This window comes from Scyliorhinus torazame, chromosome 18 (assembly GCF_047496885.1).
Source record: "Scyliorhinus torazame isolate Kashiwa2021f chromosome 18, sScyTor2.1, whole genome shotgun sequence".
NCBI lineage: Eukaryota > Metazoa > Chordata > Chondrichthyes > Carcharhiniformes > Scyliorhinidae > Scyliorhinus > Scyliorhinus torazame.
The window spans coordinates 20,112,681-20,128,851 of record NC_092724.1 but is presented as its reverse complement, the minus strand read 5'-3'; the positions used below and the strand labels follow the sequence as shown (position 1 = coordinate 20,128,851).

Here is a 16,171-nt window from a genome sequence, read left to right as displayed (position 1 = left end):
CCAGGTGGCATGGTAGCACAGTGATTAGCACTGTTGCTTCACAGCGCCAGGGAACCGGGTTCGATTCCTGGCTTTGATCACTGTCTGTGTGGAGTCTGGACGTTCTTCCCATTACTGCGTACGTTTCCTCCGGGTGCTCTGGTTTCCTCCCATAAGTCCCGAAAGGCATGCTTGTTAGGGAAATTGAAGTGTGGCGGCTAGGAGATTTTCACAGTAACTTCATTGCAGTGTTAATGTAAGCCTACTTGTGACACTAATAATAAAGATTATTATGTATAAATGTAAGTGTAACTGACGTCACAGCCCCAGAGGACCATAGGCTGCTCTTCCCTTTGAGACTGACTGGTGGTAATTTAACCTGAGGGTCACCACACCTTAGGCATGGGGCCAGGTTGAACAGGCGCAGCCTTCATGAATAACCTCAGCTGGTGCAGGAATTTAACTCATGCTGTTGCCGCCATTCTGCATCACGAACCAGCCATCCAGCCAACTGAGCTAACCAACAACTCACCCCACCCATCCCACGTTATTGCTGAAAGGGTGGCTGGTTAAATTCCAAAACGAGAAGATTACGCCTTCACTAAAACAGAAGACGGTGGACAAACAACCTATGCATGGCAATTATCTGCTGGAATTAGCTCATGAAGTTATGGGCAGCTTGGTAGCGCTGGTTTAGCACGCTGGACTAAATTGCTGGCTTTTAAAGCAGACCAAGCAGGCCAGCAACACGGTTCAATTCCCGGACCAGCCTCCCCGAACAGGCGCCGGAATGTGGCGACTAGGGGCTTTTCACAGTAACTTCATTGAAGCCTACTTGTGACAATAAGCAATTTTCATTTCATTTCATTTTCTTCACAGATCCAGGGTCATAGAATTTACAGTGCAGAAGGGGACTATTCGGCCCATCGAGTCTGCACCAGCCCTTGGAAAGAGCACCATACTTAAGCCCACACCTCCACCCTATCTCCGTAAACCAGTAACCCCACCTAACATTTTTGGACACCAAGGACAATTTAGCATGGTCAATCCGCCTAACCTGCACATCTTTGGGCTGTGGGAGGGAACCGAAGCAGACACAGGGAGAACTTGCAGACTCTGAACAGTCAGTGACCCAAGCTGGGAATCAAACCTGGGACCCTGGAGCAGTGAAACAACAGTGCTAACTACTGTGCTACCGTGCCATCCCAAGGTCCTAAGTTTGATTCCCGGCTTGGGTCAGTGTGTGAATTCTGCATGTTCTTCCTGTGTCTGTGAGAGTTCCCTCCGGGTGCTCCGGTTTCCTCCTACAAGTTCCGAAAGACGTGCTGTTAGGTAATTTGGACATTCTGAATTCTCCCTCCATGTACCCGAACAGACGCCAGAGTGTGGCGACTAGGGGATTTTCACAGTAACTTCATTGTAGTGTTAATGTAAGCCTATTTGTGACAATAAAGATTATTATAGTATTGGATGCTGTTTGGGAAAACGGGCTTCAGAGTTCAGGAAACATAGGTAGTTGGGAACAAAGGGGTAACTTCGTGTGGTACAGCGTATGTATAGCCATCAGCATAGTTTAGTGTATCATTGCAGTGTATTGTAATCCTTCTTGTGGTGTGTTTTTCTTTTAAGTCAATAAACATCCTTTGTTAACTGATCACAAAATGTTTGCACTGTTCCTTCCTGGTTTGCATATCTTTGCCCTCAGTGTACCAAATTGAAAATATACACCACTAAGAACCAATGTTCCAAGTTACCCTTCTGGGTTTTGGGATACCGTCGCATTTAACATCCGCGGGGTTCTTAACACTACCCCCCTCTCAATTTTCCTCTGCATTTAACTTTCTCTCTCTGTCCTCTGCACAACACAGCATCTGCAGTCCAGAAGGGATACGTCACCTTCATCAATGCCAGCCTGAATGGACCACAGGCTGTCAAAATGCAAGGGCATCCAAGCATGCCTCCCTTCTGGCCTCTGCTTGCACACCAAGATGTGAAGGGCAGCGGGGCGAAGGATATAGTGCCTATGCTGTCACCTTCCTGTTTATTCCGTCATTGCAGCTTCAGTAGTTCAATTTATATTCTCCATCAATTTAAAACGCCAAAAATAAATAACCATTCGGACAGCTCAATAAGTAACTGAGGCGTAAATGCTAGAAATGTCCCAACTTGAAAGCCTGCCCTCTGCTTAATTAGCTGTCATTGAGGGGGGCTAAAGGAATTCTAAATCAGCCTCAGCAGCTCTGGGACAGGAAGGGACAAATTTATCACGGTGCAGAGTTCCAAATCATTATGCAATGATCTCTGGCACAAAAAGTATGTACTTGCGATTGGGTTTTGGTGTTGAGTAAGAGCAGCACTGTCCTGGTTCAGTTATGATTATTCAGATCTGAGTAGCCTGCCATCACTGTCTGCACTCAAATATGAATAACGTCAACTTCCAGAAAGTAACGAGTAACCATGGAACTGTTACAATTTCAGAAAGGGCAAGGAGCAGAAAATTAATGTATAAAACTGTACTGCCCGCCCACTCCACTTTCCCACTGTGGTGGAATTCAAGCCACTTCAGGTTTGCTCGGAGGCTGTCCAAAAATCATGAGGCACTTCACATCATCCACATGATACTTCAGTGAAGAAATATTACAGGAAGATAAGGATATGGTGACACGAGTGTGAGGCAGGTTACAAAGGAACAAAATATTGCAGATTCGGGAAATAATTTTTTTTTTTTTTTTTTAAACAACACAAAGTACAAAGAAAAATTACAGCACAGGAACACATGTTGGAAATACCCAGCGGGTCATGCAGGTTCTGTGAAGAGGGAAACAAAGTTAATGTTTGAGATCGATGACCGGTCATCCATTGCACTCAAGCTTCCAGTAAGTATTTTGCTTCACAATTGTTCAGTTCAAACATAACAGCATACCAACAATAGAGAATCAACATTTTCACTGCCGGCACTAAAACAGTCCGAGAAGTTAATAAAAACCATTATATAGTATTCACAACAGAGTAACAAAAGCAGTAAATATCCTACAATAGCTCAAGATCAGCAATCCAATCTGCAGGTTCAGATGACAGCTACAAACCATTCAAACATATGCTTTTGTGGTTCACAATCTTACATATATCCCTGGATTGCACTTCCAGGTATCTACATTTTCTTCCATTTAATATGAAGTGAAGTATTAACAGCACACAATTTCTCCATGAAGCCTGCATTTGCTGCCAGCTCAATCACTCGTATCTACTGTCATTGGTTGGGAGACATCAGTTTTCCTGTATCGAACCAATAAAATACAAATAAATGCTCCTCAGTGACAATAAATCTAGAAAAGGATCATCCCCGAACAATAACTATTTGGAAGTTAGCCCAAGATTATAAATTACTCACAAGAATGACGACGAGTCAGCGCAAAGTTAGTCAGGCTTCATTTTTTTCAACTGAACTATGGCCTCAAGACACATAGCAAATTAAAATGTAATCCAAAATTCAAATACTGCAAAGGAATTAAGAATTTGTACTTAACACATAGAATAAGAGTGATTTGGCCACTATGAACATGGTGTGGTGGTATGCACATTGGCGCAACTCCAAGAATTTAAGTAGCACTAGTTGACTTCTTGTGACAAACAAAGAAACAGCAAATCGAGGTGTTGGCTTCAGGTGAATCAAGCTTAGGTGATAAGGGATAGTTAGACCAGGGAACATCGGCATAATTTAGATTTCATTTTAAAATAATATTGGCTGACATTATTTTATATTTTCATTATATATTCTTGTATCCACATTTATTATGGGAAATAGTTACATAAATTTGTCATGATATTATGACGACCTCTCATTGGTGGTATTGCTACAGTATATCCGTAGGCAAGACAGTATAATTCCATGGCAACTTTACACCGTTAGTTTCCACTATATGTGGACACACAGATGCATAGAAGGCTGAAAACAAGTTTTTAGTACATGCAGAACCTCATGGAGGATGGGGCTAGAAATACAGCAATCTAAGTAACTTTTCATGTAATGTTTGTACTGGTGTACACATTAGTCTCTGGAGTGTCACTGCATCGAGCTATTCTCTACTTTAACTGCTGCTGAAATTTCCCATTTCCTGTTAGTTTCATTTTCGTGTTCCATTCACATCTCCTCCCAATACTGAGGGCAAGTGTTTTGTACACACCCCACCCAAAAAAGACTTCAGATCTCTTGGTTTTAAAAAGCAAGGGTGGGAAGAGGACTGTGAATTCAGAAGCTCGCATATGATGCATGACCTTCAGCCATAAACAAATGAAAACAAAAGATTGAAAACACCACCGACCCCCACACAGTCATGGTGTCTGGGGAATCCTCCGACCCATTAGCAGCTGCCTGCCGGGAGATGTTTTGAAAACAAAAAAAGGTAAAAACCTGAAATCAACTAGGAAGAATAATCTGTGTATTTCCTCAGAGCCCCTTAGGCAATCAAAACAAGTCCAGAAGACCACACTGACCATATTTATATCACCCGGCATTTCACCTATCTTTTATGAGACTTTTTTTCTAATGTTTGCCAACCCACATTCCTCACACCTACTCACTATTCAACCATCCTTCCACTCCACCCAGTTCAGGAAGGCAAAATGATGTCTTCCATGACCATTGCTGCATTCTAACAGGAGCTTTAGCACATCAATATCTTACAGCCTACAGCTAGCTCAGTAGTTACAAGAACTCAATTGAACTGGAAAATTGCTTAACACAGCCTGTAATCTCAGTCAACAGAACTGTGCACTTTCTGATACAAGTCAAGAGTTGGGCCACAAATCAAATCAATACTTCTTTCTAATAAATAAGCCCACAAACTGAAGACTGCTGCATGCAGCTAAAATTGAAAATGCACAATTATATTGGAAACCAGCTTACACTGGCATGGTCCTATAGGGAAGGAAATCTGCAGTCTTCGCCTGGTCTGGCCGACATGTGACTCCAGATCCATAGCAATGTGGTTGCCTGCCTTTTAAATGTCCTCTGAAATAGCCTAGCAAGCAACTCAGTTGTATCAAACCCCACTCCAAAGTCAATAAAAAGGAAATAGACCAGAAAAACCACCCAGCATCGACCTAGGCACTGGAAATTAATTTTTAAAAATTAATTTAGAGTACCCAATTATTTATTTTTCCAATTAAGGAGCAATTTAGCATCGCCAATCCACCTAACTTGCACATCTTTGGGTTGTGGGGTAAAACCCAGAGGCACTGGAAATTACAACAGCAAACCCAGCCTTGTTGACCTTGCAATATCCTCCTTAATAACACCTTGGGGCTTGTGCCAGCTTTGGGAGAGCTGTCTCACAGGCCAATTAAGTCAATAGTCAATCTATTCATAACTCAGATAATGCCCAAGGCACCACCATCCCTGGGTATGTCCTGTCCTACCGGCAGGGTAGACCCAGAAGATGTGGCGGCACAGTGGTATACAGTTGGGAGGGTGTTGCCCTGAGAGTCCTCAACATCAACTCCAGGCACCATGAAGTTTCATGGCTTCAAGTCAAACATGGGTAAGGAAGCTCCTGATTACCACATATCGCCCACCATCAGCTGACTAATCCTCCATGTTGAACAGCACTTGGAGAAAGCACCAAGGGTGGCAAGGGCACAGAATATACTCTGGGTGGGGCGCGTCAATGTCCATCACCAAGAGTGGTGGGAAGCACCAGTACTGACCGAGCCCAAAAGCTGCTAGACTGGATCTGTAACAGGTGGTATGTGAAACAAGAAGGAAAAACATACTACACCTCATCCTAACCAACCTGCCTGCCGTAGATGCATCTGTCCATGACAGTAATGGTAGGAGTGACCACACACAGTCCCTAAGGGGCCGGTTTAGCACAGTGGGCTAAACAGCTGGCTTGTAATGCAGAACAAGGCCAGCAGCGCCTGTTCAATTTCCGTACCGGCCTCCCCGAACAGGTGCCGGAATGTGGCGACTAGGGGCTTTTCACAGTAACTTCATTGAAACCTACTTGTGACAATGTGATTATTATTATTATTTAAGGAGACAAAGTTCTGTCTTCACATTGAGGACACTCTCCATTGCATTGTACAGCATTACAATTGTGCTAAATGGGACTGATTCAAAACAGATCTAGTAACTCAAGACTGGGCATCCATGAGGCACTGTAGGCCATCAGCAATAGTAGAATTGTACTCAACCACAATCTGTAACCTCGTGGCCCGGCATAGTCCTCCACTCTACCATTACTACCAAGCAAGGGGATCAACCCAGGTTCAATGAAGAGTGCAGGGGGGTATGCCAGAAGCAGCACCAGACGTACCTAAAAATGAGGTCTTAACCTGCTGAAGCTCCAACATAGGACTACTTGCATGCCAAACAACATGAGCAGCAACGGATCAGATCTAAGCTCTGCAGTCCTGCCACATTCAGTCGTGAATGGTGGTGGGCAATTAAACAACTCGCTGGAGGAAGAAGCTCCTCGAATATCCCCATCCTCAATGATGGAGGAGTCCAGCACATCTGTGCAAAAGACAATAACTTTAGCCAGAAGTGTCTAGTGGATAATCCATCTCGATTTCCTCCAGAGGTCCCAGCATCCCAGATGCCAGTCTGCCAATTTGATTCACCCCACATATCATCTGCAAGCCTTGTTCATGCCCAGCACCACTATGGCCCTTCACCCTAGGTCACACAATGAAAAATATGATTGTGGAAGGAAGCAAAAAAATCTAGAAATTGACTCTTAATTGCATGATGCTGCGTAACACCTTCCAAAAAGAGAATGCAAGATGTTCAAGGAAGAACAAACTTCGAGTTCTCCAAAATCTTTCATATCCTTCACATCTCCCAAAGCAACTATAGCCAATTAATTTTCTTTGAAATGCAATCATGTTGTTTAATTGCCAAACAAGGAAGGTTCCACAAAACATGAATGTTTTTTTGGGTGAGGGCGAGCAGCACCAGGGGATGGCACGTTCGCTAAGGGGATAACGCTGTCCAAGACACCAGAAGAACTCCCATGTTTTTCAAATAGTATCATGGAATCATTAAGTCCACCCAAGCAGGCAGAGATAGTGCTTTAGTATAATGTTTCATCAGAAGAATACTACCTTTGAGAATGTAGAACTCCCTAAGCACTTAACTTGCAGTGTCTGCCTGCATTAGAAAAGACAACTGCATAATTCACAACTAACTTCGAGTGTTAATCCTGAAATTCAGGAAAGTTACATTCAATATCTTCCATTCATTATGCATATGTAACACATTTGTGTGGTAAATTATTAAATTGATTGGCAGAGGAGGAGTTTGGTTGAAACAGAGCTCTTTAATATGCTGTGGCACACTGTAATATCTGCAATGTTAAAGGCATTTTCCTTGAGATTTAAGATATGAGATCTGAGTGGTAGAGTTAAGACAAATTTGCAGAGAAATGCTTCGCTCTTCAGATTGTTGTAATTGCTTGCCACGTAGCAGTCCATTGGAACATGTCTAGTTTCATATTTAAATACATCCCCTCTTTTTTTTGAAAATCTTTTTATTGGCTTTTCTCATATTTATAAACAGTTGTTACTTATATATAGTACATTTTTCTTGCCCGCGTTAATTTGCTTTATTTTACAGAGGTTTGTTTTGTCCTTCATTTGACTAACTGTACGTACATTTTGCTGCCCTCTGGATCGGTCTATGATATCCCCCCTTCCTCTTCTCTTGTGGTTTCCCCATTTCTCTCCCCCCACCCCCCCACCCCCCTCACCCGGGTTGCGCAGTCCTTTGGTTCTTCATCTTTTTTTCCCTGGCTTACTCCTCGTTGCTGGCCTCGAACAGGTTTTGGAACAGGCCGATGAACTGCCCACAAGTATCCAGGAAGCCTTCCCCTGACCCTCGGATGGCGTACTTAATCTTCTCCAGGTGGAGAAATTCCGAGAGGTCAGTGAGCCAGTCTGCAGCTTTGGGTGATACTGCCAATCGCTAGCCGAGCAGGATTCTCCAGCGTGCAATTAGGGAAGCGAAAGCAAGGGCGTTGGCCCCCTTCCCCATGAGTAACTCTGGCTGCTCCAATACCCCGAAGATTGCCACTATTGGGCATGGCTTCACCCTCACCGCCACAACCGTGGACATTGCCTCGGAGAAGGCTGTCCAGAACCCAGCAAGCTTGGGGCAAGCCCAAACATGTGGGTGTGGTTGGCCAGGCCCCTCTGGCACCATTCACATTTGTCCTCCACCTCCGGGAAGAACCTGCTCATTCGGGTTCTGGTTAGGTGCGCTCTGTGCACCACTTTGAGCTGCATTAGGCTTAGGCTTGCGCAGGAGGAGATATCCCCTCTTTTTAACCAGGTTGAAAGATGTGGCCCCAGTGGCCAGGGAGATAAGAACTCTGATGCTTATTCTCCAATGGGAAAGCAAAATTGAAGCTGTGCAAATATTATTTGAAATATTTTGTTTTAAGGGCTGAGTTCAAGGCTGTTCAACATACGGGCAGTACTGTGAGTTGGAGCAAAAACAGAAAGTAACACTGAGCAGGAGGGCATGCGTTCAACTCCAGCACATTTAGTTCCTGATCTACGCTAGCCACTTCAGCAGATGCCAGGTGGAGTCACAACCATTTCCTGCAGCATGAGAAAATGGTTGGGTTCTTTGCAAATATTAGCACCTGATGTGAAGATTTAAGGATTGGCAGGACCCCAATCCAGCATTCTACAACAATTTCAGTCACCTAATCATGGGAAAGACATCACAGCCTTTCAGAAAGCAGAGGGAAGAGAGAACAATTCCAGGACTCAGAACTAAAATTGCAAAAGGGAAATTTTTGATGTGAGCTAAGATTTTCAGGATTAGGAAAGGGGTTGGTAAATCAGAGCAGGTCAAATTGCTTCCTGTGAAGGGGAAAGATTTATTTTACAAAAAGTCAGAAAGTATGGAGTAATAGGTGCCAGGAAGATTTATGGAATAGATTACCAGGAAATCTATTGAAACAGACAACGCAACTTGACTCAATAGATAATTAGTGTTTGGAGAAGAAACTAGGTGTTATGATTGATCAATTTCAAAAGGTAGGACGTCTGGCTAAATGGCCTTCTGATTCCCAGAAAGGTACTTGTTTTTGCAGGGCCTTTAAAATGTGATAAGAAATTGAAACAATATTCGATGAAGCTCCTCAAGCCTGCTCCACAATTGAATAATGGCTAATCTGACTGTGCCTTAACCCCTCCTTCCTACCGCACCCACTCCCCTCCCCACTATTATCCAGTGCCTCCGAGCGCCTGAATGGGTCACAAGCAGAATTCAGGAGCCAAGCCTTTAAGGGACAGTTGGGTTTGGGTATGCACTTTTCATGAGTGTGGAAACTCCTTGTGATGCTTATTGTAACCATGAAAACTGTTTGCCATATTCCTAAAACCCACAACACCAAATGACTTGTTTTTTACAGCATCTTTAACACAGCCAAAAATTTCAAGGTTCCTCATAGGAACTCCATCAAGCATAATTTGAGACAGAGCCACATCATGAGATATTGGAATGGGTGACAGAGGATTTTTTAAATCTCAAGATTTTCAGTCTCAAATGAGCAGGGAAATAAGGCAGAGCTTGATAAATTCTTGATTAACAAAAGGGGGTGAAAGGTTATCAGGGATACACAGAAGTTACAATCAGATCAGCCGTAATCTTATTGAATGGCAGAGCAGCCTACTCTTGCTCCTAATTCGTATGTTGAGAGATTTACAGAGTAAATTCCACAGTTTAAGAGCCTAGAAAGCTGAAGACACCAATGGAAGAACAATGGAAACCAAGGATGCCCAAACAGCCAGAACTGTAGAGATTCTGAAGATGATTTTGGGATATGGAGACATGAGGCCATAGAGATTGAAAACCGGAAAATGATTTTAAAGAGATATTGCTTAACCAGGGGCCAATGTCAGCAAGCAGAGGGCAAAACGGATACGGACACGGACAGTAGGATTGTGGGTAAGTTCAAGTTTGTGGACTGTGGAAGGTGGAAGGCCAGCTAGGAGAGCACTGAAGTACTCAATATTAGAGGTAAAAAAGGCACAGACGAGCTGAGGCATGGATGAAGAGTGGTGGTTAGAGTTGGAAGCAGACGGTTTTGGCAATGGATGGAAGCTCAGTTCAGTGTAAAATGGGTCACAAAAGTCTGCTCAACCGCATGCAGTGGCAAGAGAGGAGGATAGGGTCGATGGCTGGAGAATTGAGTTTGCGACAAGTCTGAAGGCAATGATTTCAGTTCTACCCAATATTTAGCTGGAGGGAATTTAAGCTCATCTTGGCCTGGTTGTCAGACAAATCAGTCAGTGATGGGGTGCAGAGAGATTATGGTGAATTCAGGTTGTGTGGTATCAATGCAAATTGGGAAACTGATGCTTTTGCATAATGTTCGTGGTTTTGCAATACATGGTCTACAGTAATGGAGCACAACCAGCTGTTTAATAAATAGATTAAAAAGAGGGGTTGCACTATACAGCTTTCTGCAGACGTTAGGCCCATATAACTTCAACAGCCCACACCCAAAACCCCCACTGACTAGAAGGACACCGAGGGCATTGGTGCATCATGGAAACACAACCTCCAAATCCATCATGCTGGTTTGTATATTTTTCAACCATTCCTTCATCGTTGCTAGGTTAAAATTCTGCATCTTCCTACATAACAGCATTGTGGATGTGCCTGAATCACATGGGCTGGAACAGCTCACGTCCATATAACATTCTCAAGGGCAAGTAACACTGTAATGTAAACACCCTGGAATTAATTCATATATTTTTAAAAACAAAATAGATTTTAACTGAGTCAGAGGTCTGGAGTAAACCAGAGTACAGTACCAGCAGCACAGATAATTTTACCCACCACCCATAGCAAGATGAAGCAAAGCACCACTCCATTCAGTGGCATTTTCAGCACCCCACATTCCTCCCCACTCCCAAGGAAAATAAACAGATATCTATTCCCCAACCTAATCCAAATGGCACACTCCAACAATACAAAGTGAGAGTCTCATCAATGTGAGCCTGTCACGACAATGTTAATGTACCCAAACATTTCCTGTCGCTTTCTTTATTGTGCATCTTTATTCAAGGAGGGGCAGCATGATAGCACAAGTGGCTAGCACTGTTGCTTCACGGTGTCAGGGTCCCAGGTTCGATTCCCCGCTGGGTCATTGTCTGTGCAGAGTCTGCACGTTCTCCTCGTGCCTGCGTGGGTTTCCTCCGAGTGCTCCGGTTTCCTCCCACAGTACAAAGGCGTGCAGGTTAGATGGATTGGCCATGCTAAATTGCCCTTAGTATCCAAAAAGATTAGGTGGGGTTATTGGGTTACAGGGACAGGATGGAAGTGAGGGCTTAAGTGGGTCGGTGCAGACTCATAGAACATAGAACATACAGTGAAGGAGGCCATTCGGCCCATCGAGCCTGCACCGACCCACTTAAGTTCCCACTTCCACCCCATCCCCGTAACCCAATAACCCCTCCCAACCTTTTTGGTCACTAAGGGCAATTTATCATGGCCAATCCACCTAACCTGCACGTCTTTGGACTGTGGGAGGAAACCGGAGCACCCGGAGGAAACCCACGCACACACGGGGAGAACGTGCAGACTCCGCACAGACAGTGACCCAGCAGGGAATCGAACCTGGGACCCTGGTGCTGTGAAGCCACAGTGCTATCCACTTGTGCTACCGTGCTGCCACCGACTCGATGGGTCGAATGGCCTCCTTCTGCACTGTATGTTCTATGTACAAGGAGATTGTTGGAGTCTTTCAACTGGATATGTTATACAACTGATATGACGAAACTGCACTACACCACATGAATGACTTAATCTATGCTAATTGAATCCCTTTACACTGATATCATGGATTTGCCTGGAGCACAATATTCAAAACAACCTCAGACAGACAAAGACCATCAGCCTTCATCAGAATTCTCTGATTGTTTGATCTTTTAACAGGAGTCTGGAAAGGGGATTCAGACAAGGTATTCAGACTGAAGACCAGATTGAGCCAACAAGGACACTACTTGCTGGAATTCCTTGCATTAACAGCCAACACAGATGCAGTTCGACAGGTTTGCTGCGAATCCATAGTGACCACATCACGGAAAAGGCTCTTCAGTTTGGAATCGTGATAAAAATAGGAGGGTGAATGGATCAAAAACACATCCTTACTAGCTAGGTGTTTCCTTCCAGGTTCATTAGTTATTATGGAGGAAAATGGAGAATATTTCACATGGAATTTTTAAAATCATGCCACTGTTGGGAGAGAGGCCAGATATCTCACCCCAGACAATAAGAAATTGTTTTCCTGCAACATTGTTTCCTTTACCCGATTATAAATGGCGCTATTAATAAAGTATTTTTCTGATACTGTCACGTCTGGATGTTTCTAGCATTTTGAAATTTTCAATGTCAGGTTTTTTTTACTGCCATTAGTTACTTCAAATACATCCTCCAGGTCAGAAGCTTAATACATAGTTTGTACAGCACCGAAACAGGCCATTCAATCCAACTGGTCTATGCCAGTGTAAGTGCACCACACCAGCCCCTCCTACCTGATCACGACATTCTTCTATTCTTCTCTCATTAAACAATGCAACCTACAATGCAACTAGAATGGCAATTGTATCAACATCCTGGGGGCTACCATTGGCCAGAAACTGAACTGGACTAGCCATAGAAATACTATGGCTACTATATACAAGGCTCAAGTTAAGAGTGTAATGGAATACTCTTCACTTGCCTGGATCAGTGTAGCTCCAAAAGCTTAAGAAGCTAGACACCATCCAGGACAAAGCTGCCATTTGATTGGCTCCCCATCCACAAACAGTCACTTTCTCCACCATCAACGCACAGTAGCAGCCGTGTGCACCATCTACAAGATGCAGGAACTCACCAAGGTTCCTCAGGCAGCACCTTCCAAACCCACAACCTCAACCATCTAGGACATGGGGAGCAAATGCATGAGAACACCACCACCTACAAGTTTCTCTCCAACCACTCACCTTCCTGACAATTGTATCGCCATTCCTTCACTGTCACTCTGTCATAATCCTGGAACTACATTCCTCGCAGCACTGTGAGTGTACCAGCACCACATGGACTGCAGCAGTTCAAGCAATCAGCCCTACCACCTTCTCAAGGGCAATTAATGCTGTCTTAGCAGGCGATGCACACATCCCTTGAATGACTTTTTAAAAAAATCCTAATGGTAAAACTCCAAACTGGTTCCCAGTGTCATCATCGGTCACGTTTACCAGCCTTCAGACAACACAGAGCACAACAGTTCACTGTGTAACATTTCTTTCACACAAGACATTAAACCGAGCTTCCGTCTGTCCTCTCAGGTGGGTGCAAAATATCGCAAGGCCCTGCTCAAAGAGCAGGGGGTACCCTCACAAGTATCTAATCACTCAATCAATATCATTAAAACATTGTTTGGTCATTGCTGTTTGTCGGAGTTTCCTATGTGCAAATTGTCAGCTGTGTTTTCTACATTACAACATACTTCATTGGCTGTAAATTGATTTGTGACGTCCTGAAGAATATGAAAGGCACTGCTGTACACAAATGCTCATCATTCTTTTTAGATCACAAAATTCCAAACAGGAATCAAACATTGCCGGACAGCACGTTGGGCAGTGGTTAGCACTGCTACCTAACCACCTGCACTGTAACAAAATAGGATCATTAAAAAAAAAAATTTTTTTTTTTTTTTTTAAAAAAGAGTACCCAATTATATATTTTTCCAATTAAGAGGCAATTTAGTGTGGCCAATCCACCTACGCTGCACATCTTTGGGTTGTGTGTTGGGGGGGGGGGGGAAAGAGAGGACACCCACGCAGACGCGGGGAGAATATGCAAACTCCACATGGACAGTGACCCGGGGCCAGAATTGATCCCGGGTCCTCGACGCTGTAAGGCAGCAGTACTAACCACTGTGCCACCATGCCGCCCAACACAATAGAATCATAATAAGGAATATGCAACCCACAGAGTTAATAAGTCAAGATCAAGTAGGTTTACAAGAAATAAATTATGACAATTTGAAATGTTTTGTAATGTTTCTTTTAGATATTTTATGAATAAAGTATATTTTTGCAAAAAGGTCATCAGCCAAGCTGTTTTGATTATCAGTGCACTTATGGAATCTCGGATGGCAATTATCTACTTGAATGACATAAACAATACTGCTCGGTTCTTTCTGAGCAATTGGTGCACATTATGCCCACATCCAAGTCCACCACTAGACTTTCTTATGCTCATTCTCCACCAAACCTACATGCCCATTCATGTACCCCTCCATCCATATGCATTGTTACCAACTCAACCTCACATTTTTTTACTCAGTGGCCTGGCCTTTCCCATATTCCTTTGTCTGTTACTTCTCAATCTACCTTAATCTTTTCCGACATCCCCAAAAGCCATTGTTACCTAATTTTGTATGCCACCTCCTACCCCCTGCTCCTTTGGGTGTAACCATATCCTCACATTTTCCAGCACTGTCATTGTTCTGCCCCAATTCCCTGCTCATGACCTCCACTCTCTTTGACTATTGTTACTCATGCCCATGCTTTTCTGGTCTTCACTCGACTTGCTTCAGTCCAGCACCTATCCCACATCCTAGCCCTAACTGCATATCCTATCCTAATCTCCACATTCTCACTCATCCCCAAAAAATTCAACCTCTTTAACCAGATTGCACTCCCTACCACTAACAACATACTCCACACTCTAATCTAGCCTTTACACACCCCAACCTCTCGTCTTCAATCCAAAATATATCACACCTCATCTATCAGCTCCTAAAATATCCACCCACTTTAATTCTTCATCCAAATATTCACTCACTCCACTGTAGCACTGAAGGTTGACATATGGCAACTCTCAGTACCAACTTTACCTTAGCTGCATCATATCAGCCCCACCAGAGAGAGATATTACATCCCAGCCATAAAATATCTCCCATGCCCTTCAATACCAATCAAAATAACTCATCCAAGCAAATGCAAAACCTCAAACTAAGACTATTATACCCCACCCGTTATCAGTTCCCAAATACCTCACACTGCAGTCGGACACCAATATATTCCATTTCCTCTACAATCACGCAATACATCCCATAGCTTCACCACCCCCAAAATATCTGTCTCCACAATTTCACTCATTCAATTCAAACTCCCCCACCCCAACATCGTTACTCACCTCATTGCGCCCAAAGGAAATCCAACCTCTTTAACCCAAGTGCATTCCCTACCACCCGCAAACATTCTCCACTCTCTAAACTAGCCTTTCCACACCCCCAACCTCTCACCTTCAACCCAAAACATATCACACCTCATCCATCACCTCCGAAAATATCCCACCCACTTCAACTCTCCACCCAAATATTCACTCACTCCACTATAGCACTGAAAGTTGACATGTCAACCTTCGAATTCAGACTGTTAGATATCCCATTCCTGCTGTACAGCCATAAGTACACCACACCCTCCACTCAGGCACCAACATATTCCAACTACTCTCTTAGCCCTAAAACATATATCCCACCCCTTTTACAATTCCCCAAACTATCCAATACCACTGTCATCACAATACTCTCCACCCACCCCACTTTGCACACCTCAATGTCCTCCACCTCCAATGCATTTCACCCCCAATGCCCACCTCCAATGCATTTCGCCCCAATGCCCTCCACGACTACCCCCAGCCCCTAGGGCCTCCCCAGGTGTCGCCGCCCCTCCTCACCCTGATCCTTACCGTGCCTCCGTCCTTGATGATGATTTTCTTGGCCAGCAGGACGCTGCGGTTTAGCCGCTTCTTTTTTTTCCCTTGGGTCATTTTTCGCTCACGCGGCCCCAGCCGGCCCGACCCGCCTCATCGCCATAGAAACGGCCAGAGCAGACGGGCGCCAAACACCCCGGCCGCCATCTTCCGAACACAGCAGCCGCCTCAACCGAACCCCACAGGCCGTCCAATCACGAGCCGCGTACGCGCGCCCCGCGCCACCGCCGGGGCCTTGCGTGCGTCCCGTGCCGCAGCCTAACCTGCTGGTACGCCGTCTCAGACCCGCCCTCCTTCACTTCTATTGGTCCGCGCCGATCACGCAATGTCATGGCTGGGCCGGATTTCTCGGATTCTAATTGGTCACCAGGGACGCCAATCAATGAGAAACCTGCCAATCGCCCCTTG

General features: G+C 44.4%; 1 protein-coding gene across 1 annotated transcript in view; it reads right to left on the bottom strand.

The window, feature by feature from the left end:
- The window catches only part of LOC140395014 (hippocampus abundant transcript 1 protein-like), an 84,795-nt gene extending 68,838 nt beyond the window's left edge, over window positions 1-15,957 (bottom strand). The window contains exon 1 of the mRNA XM_072482325.1: window positions 15,740-15,957. Coding sequence (XP_072338426.1) covers window positions 15,740-15,820 — 81 coding nt within the window. The 5' untranslated portion in view covers window positions 15,821-15,957. The remainder of the gene's footprint in view (window positions 1-15,739) is intronic.
- Window positions 15,958-16,171: the final 214 nt, after the last annotated feature.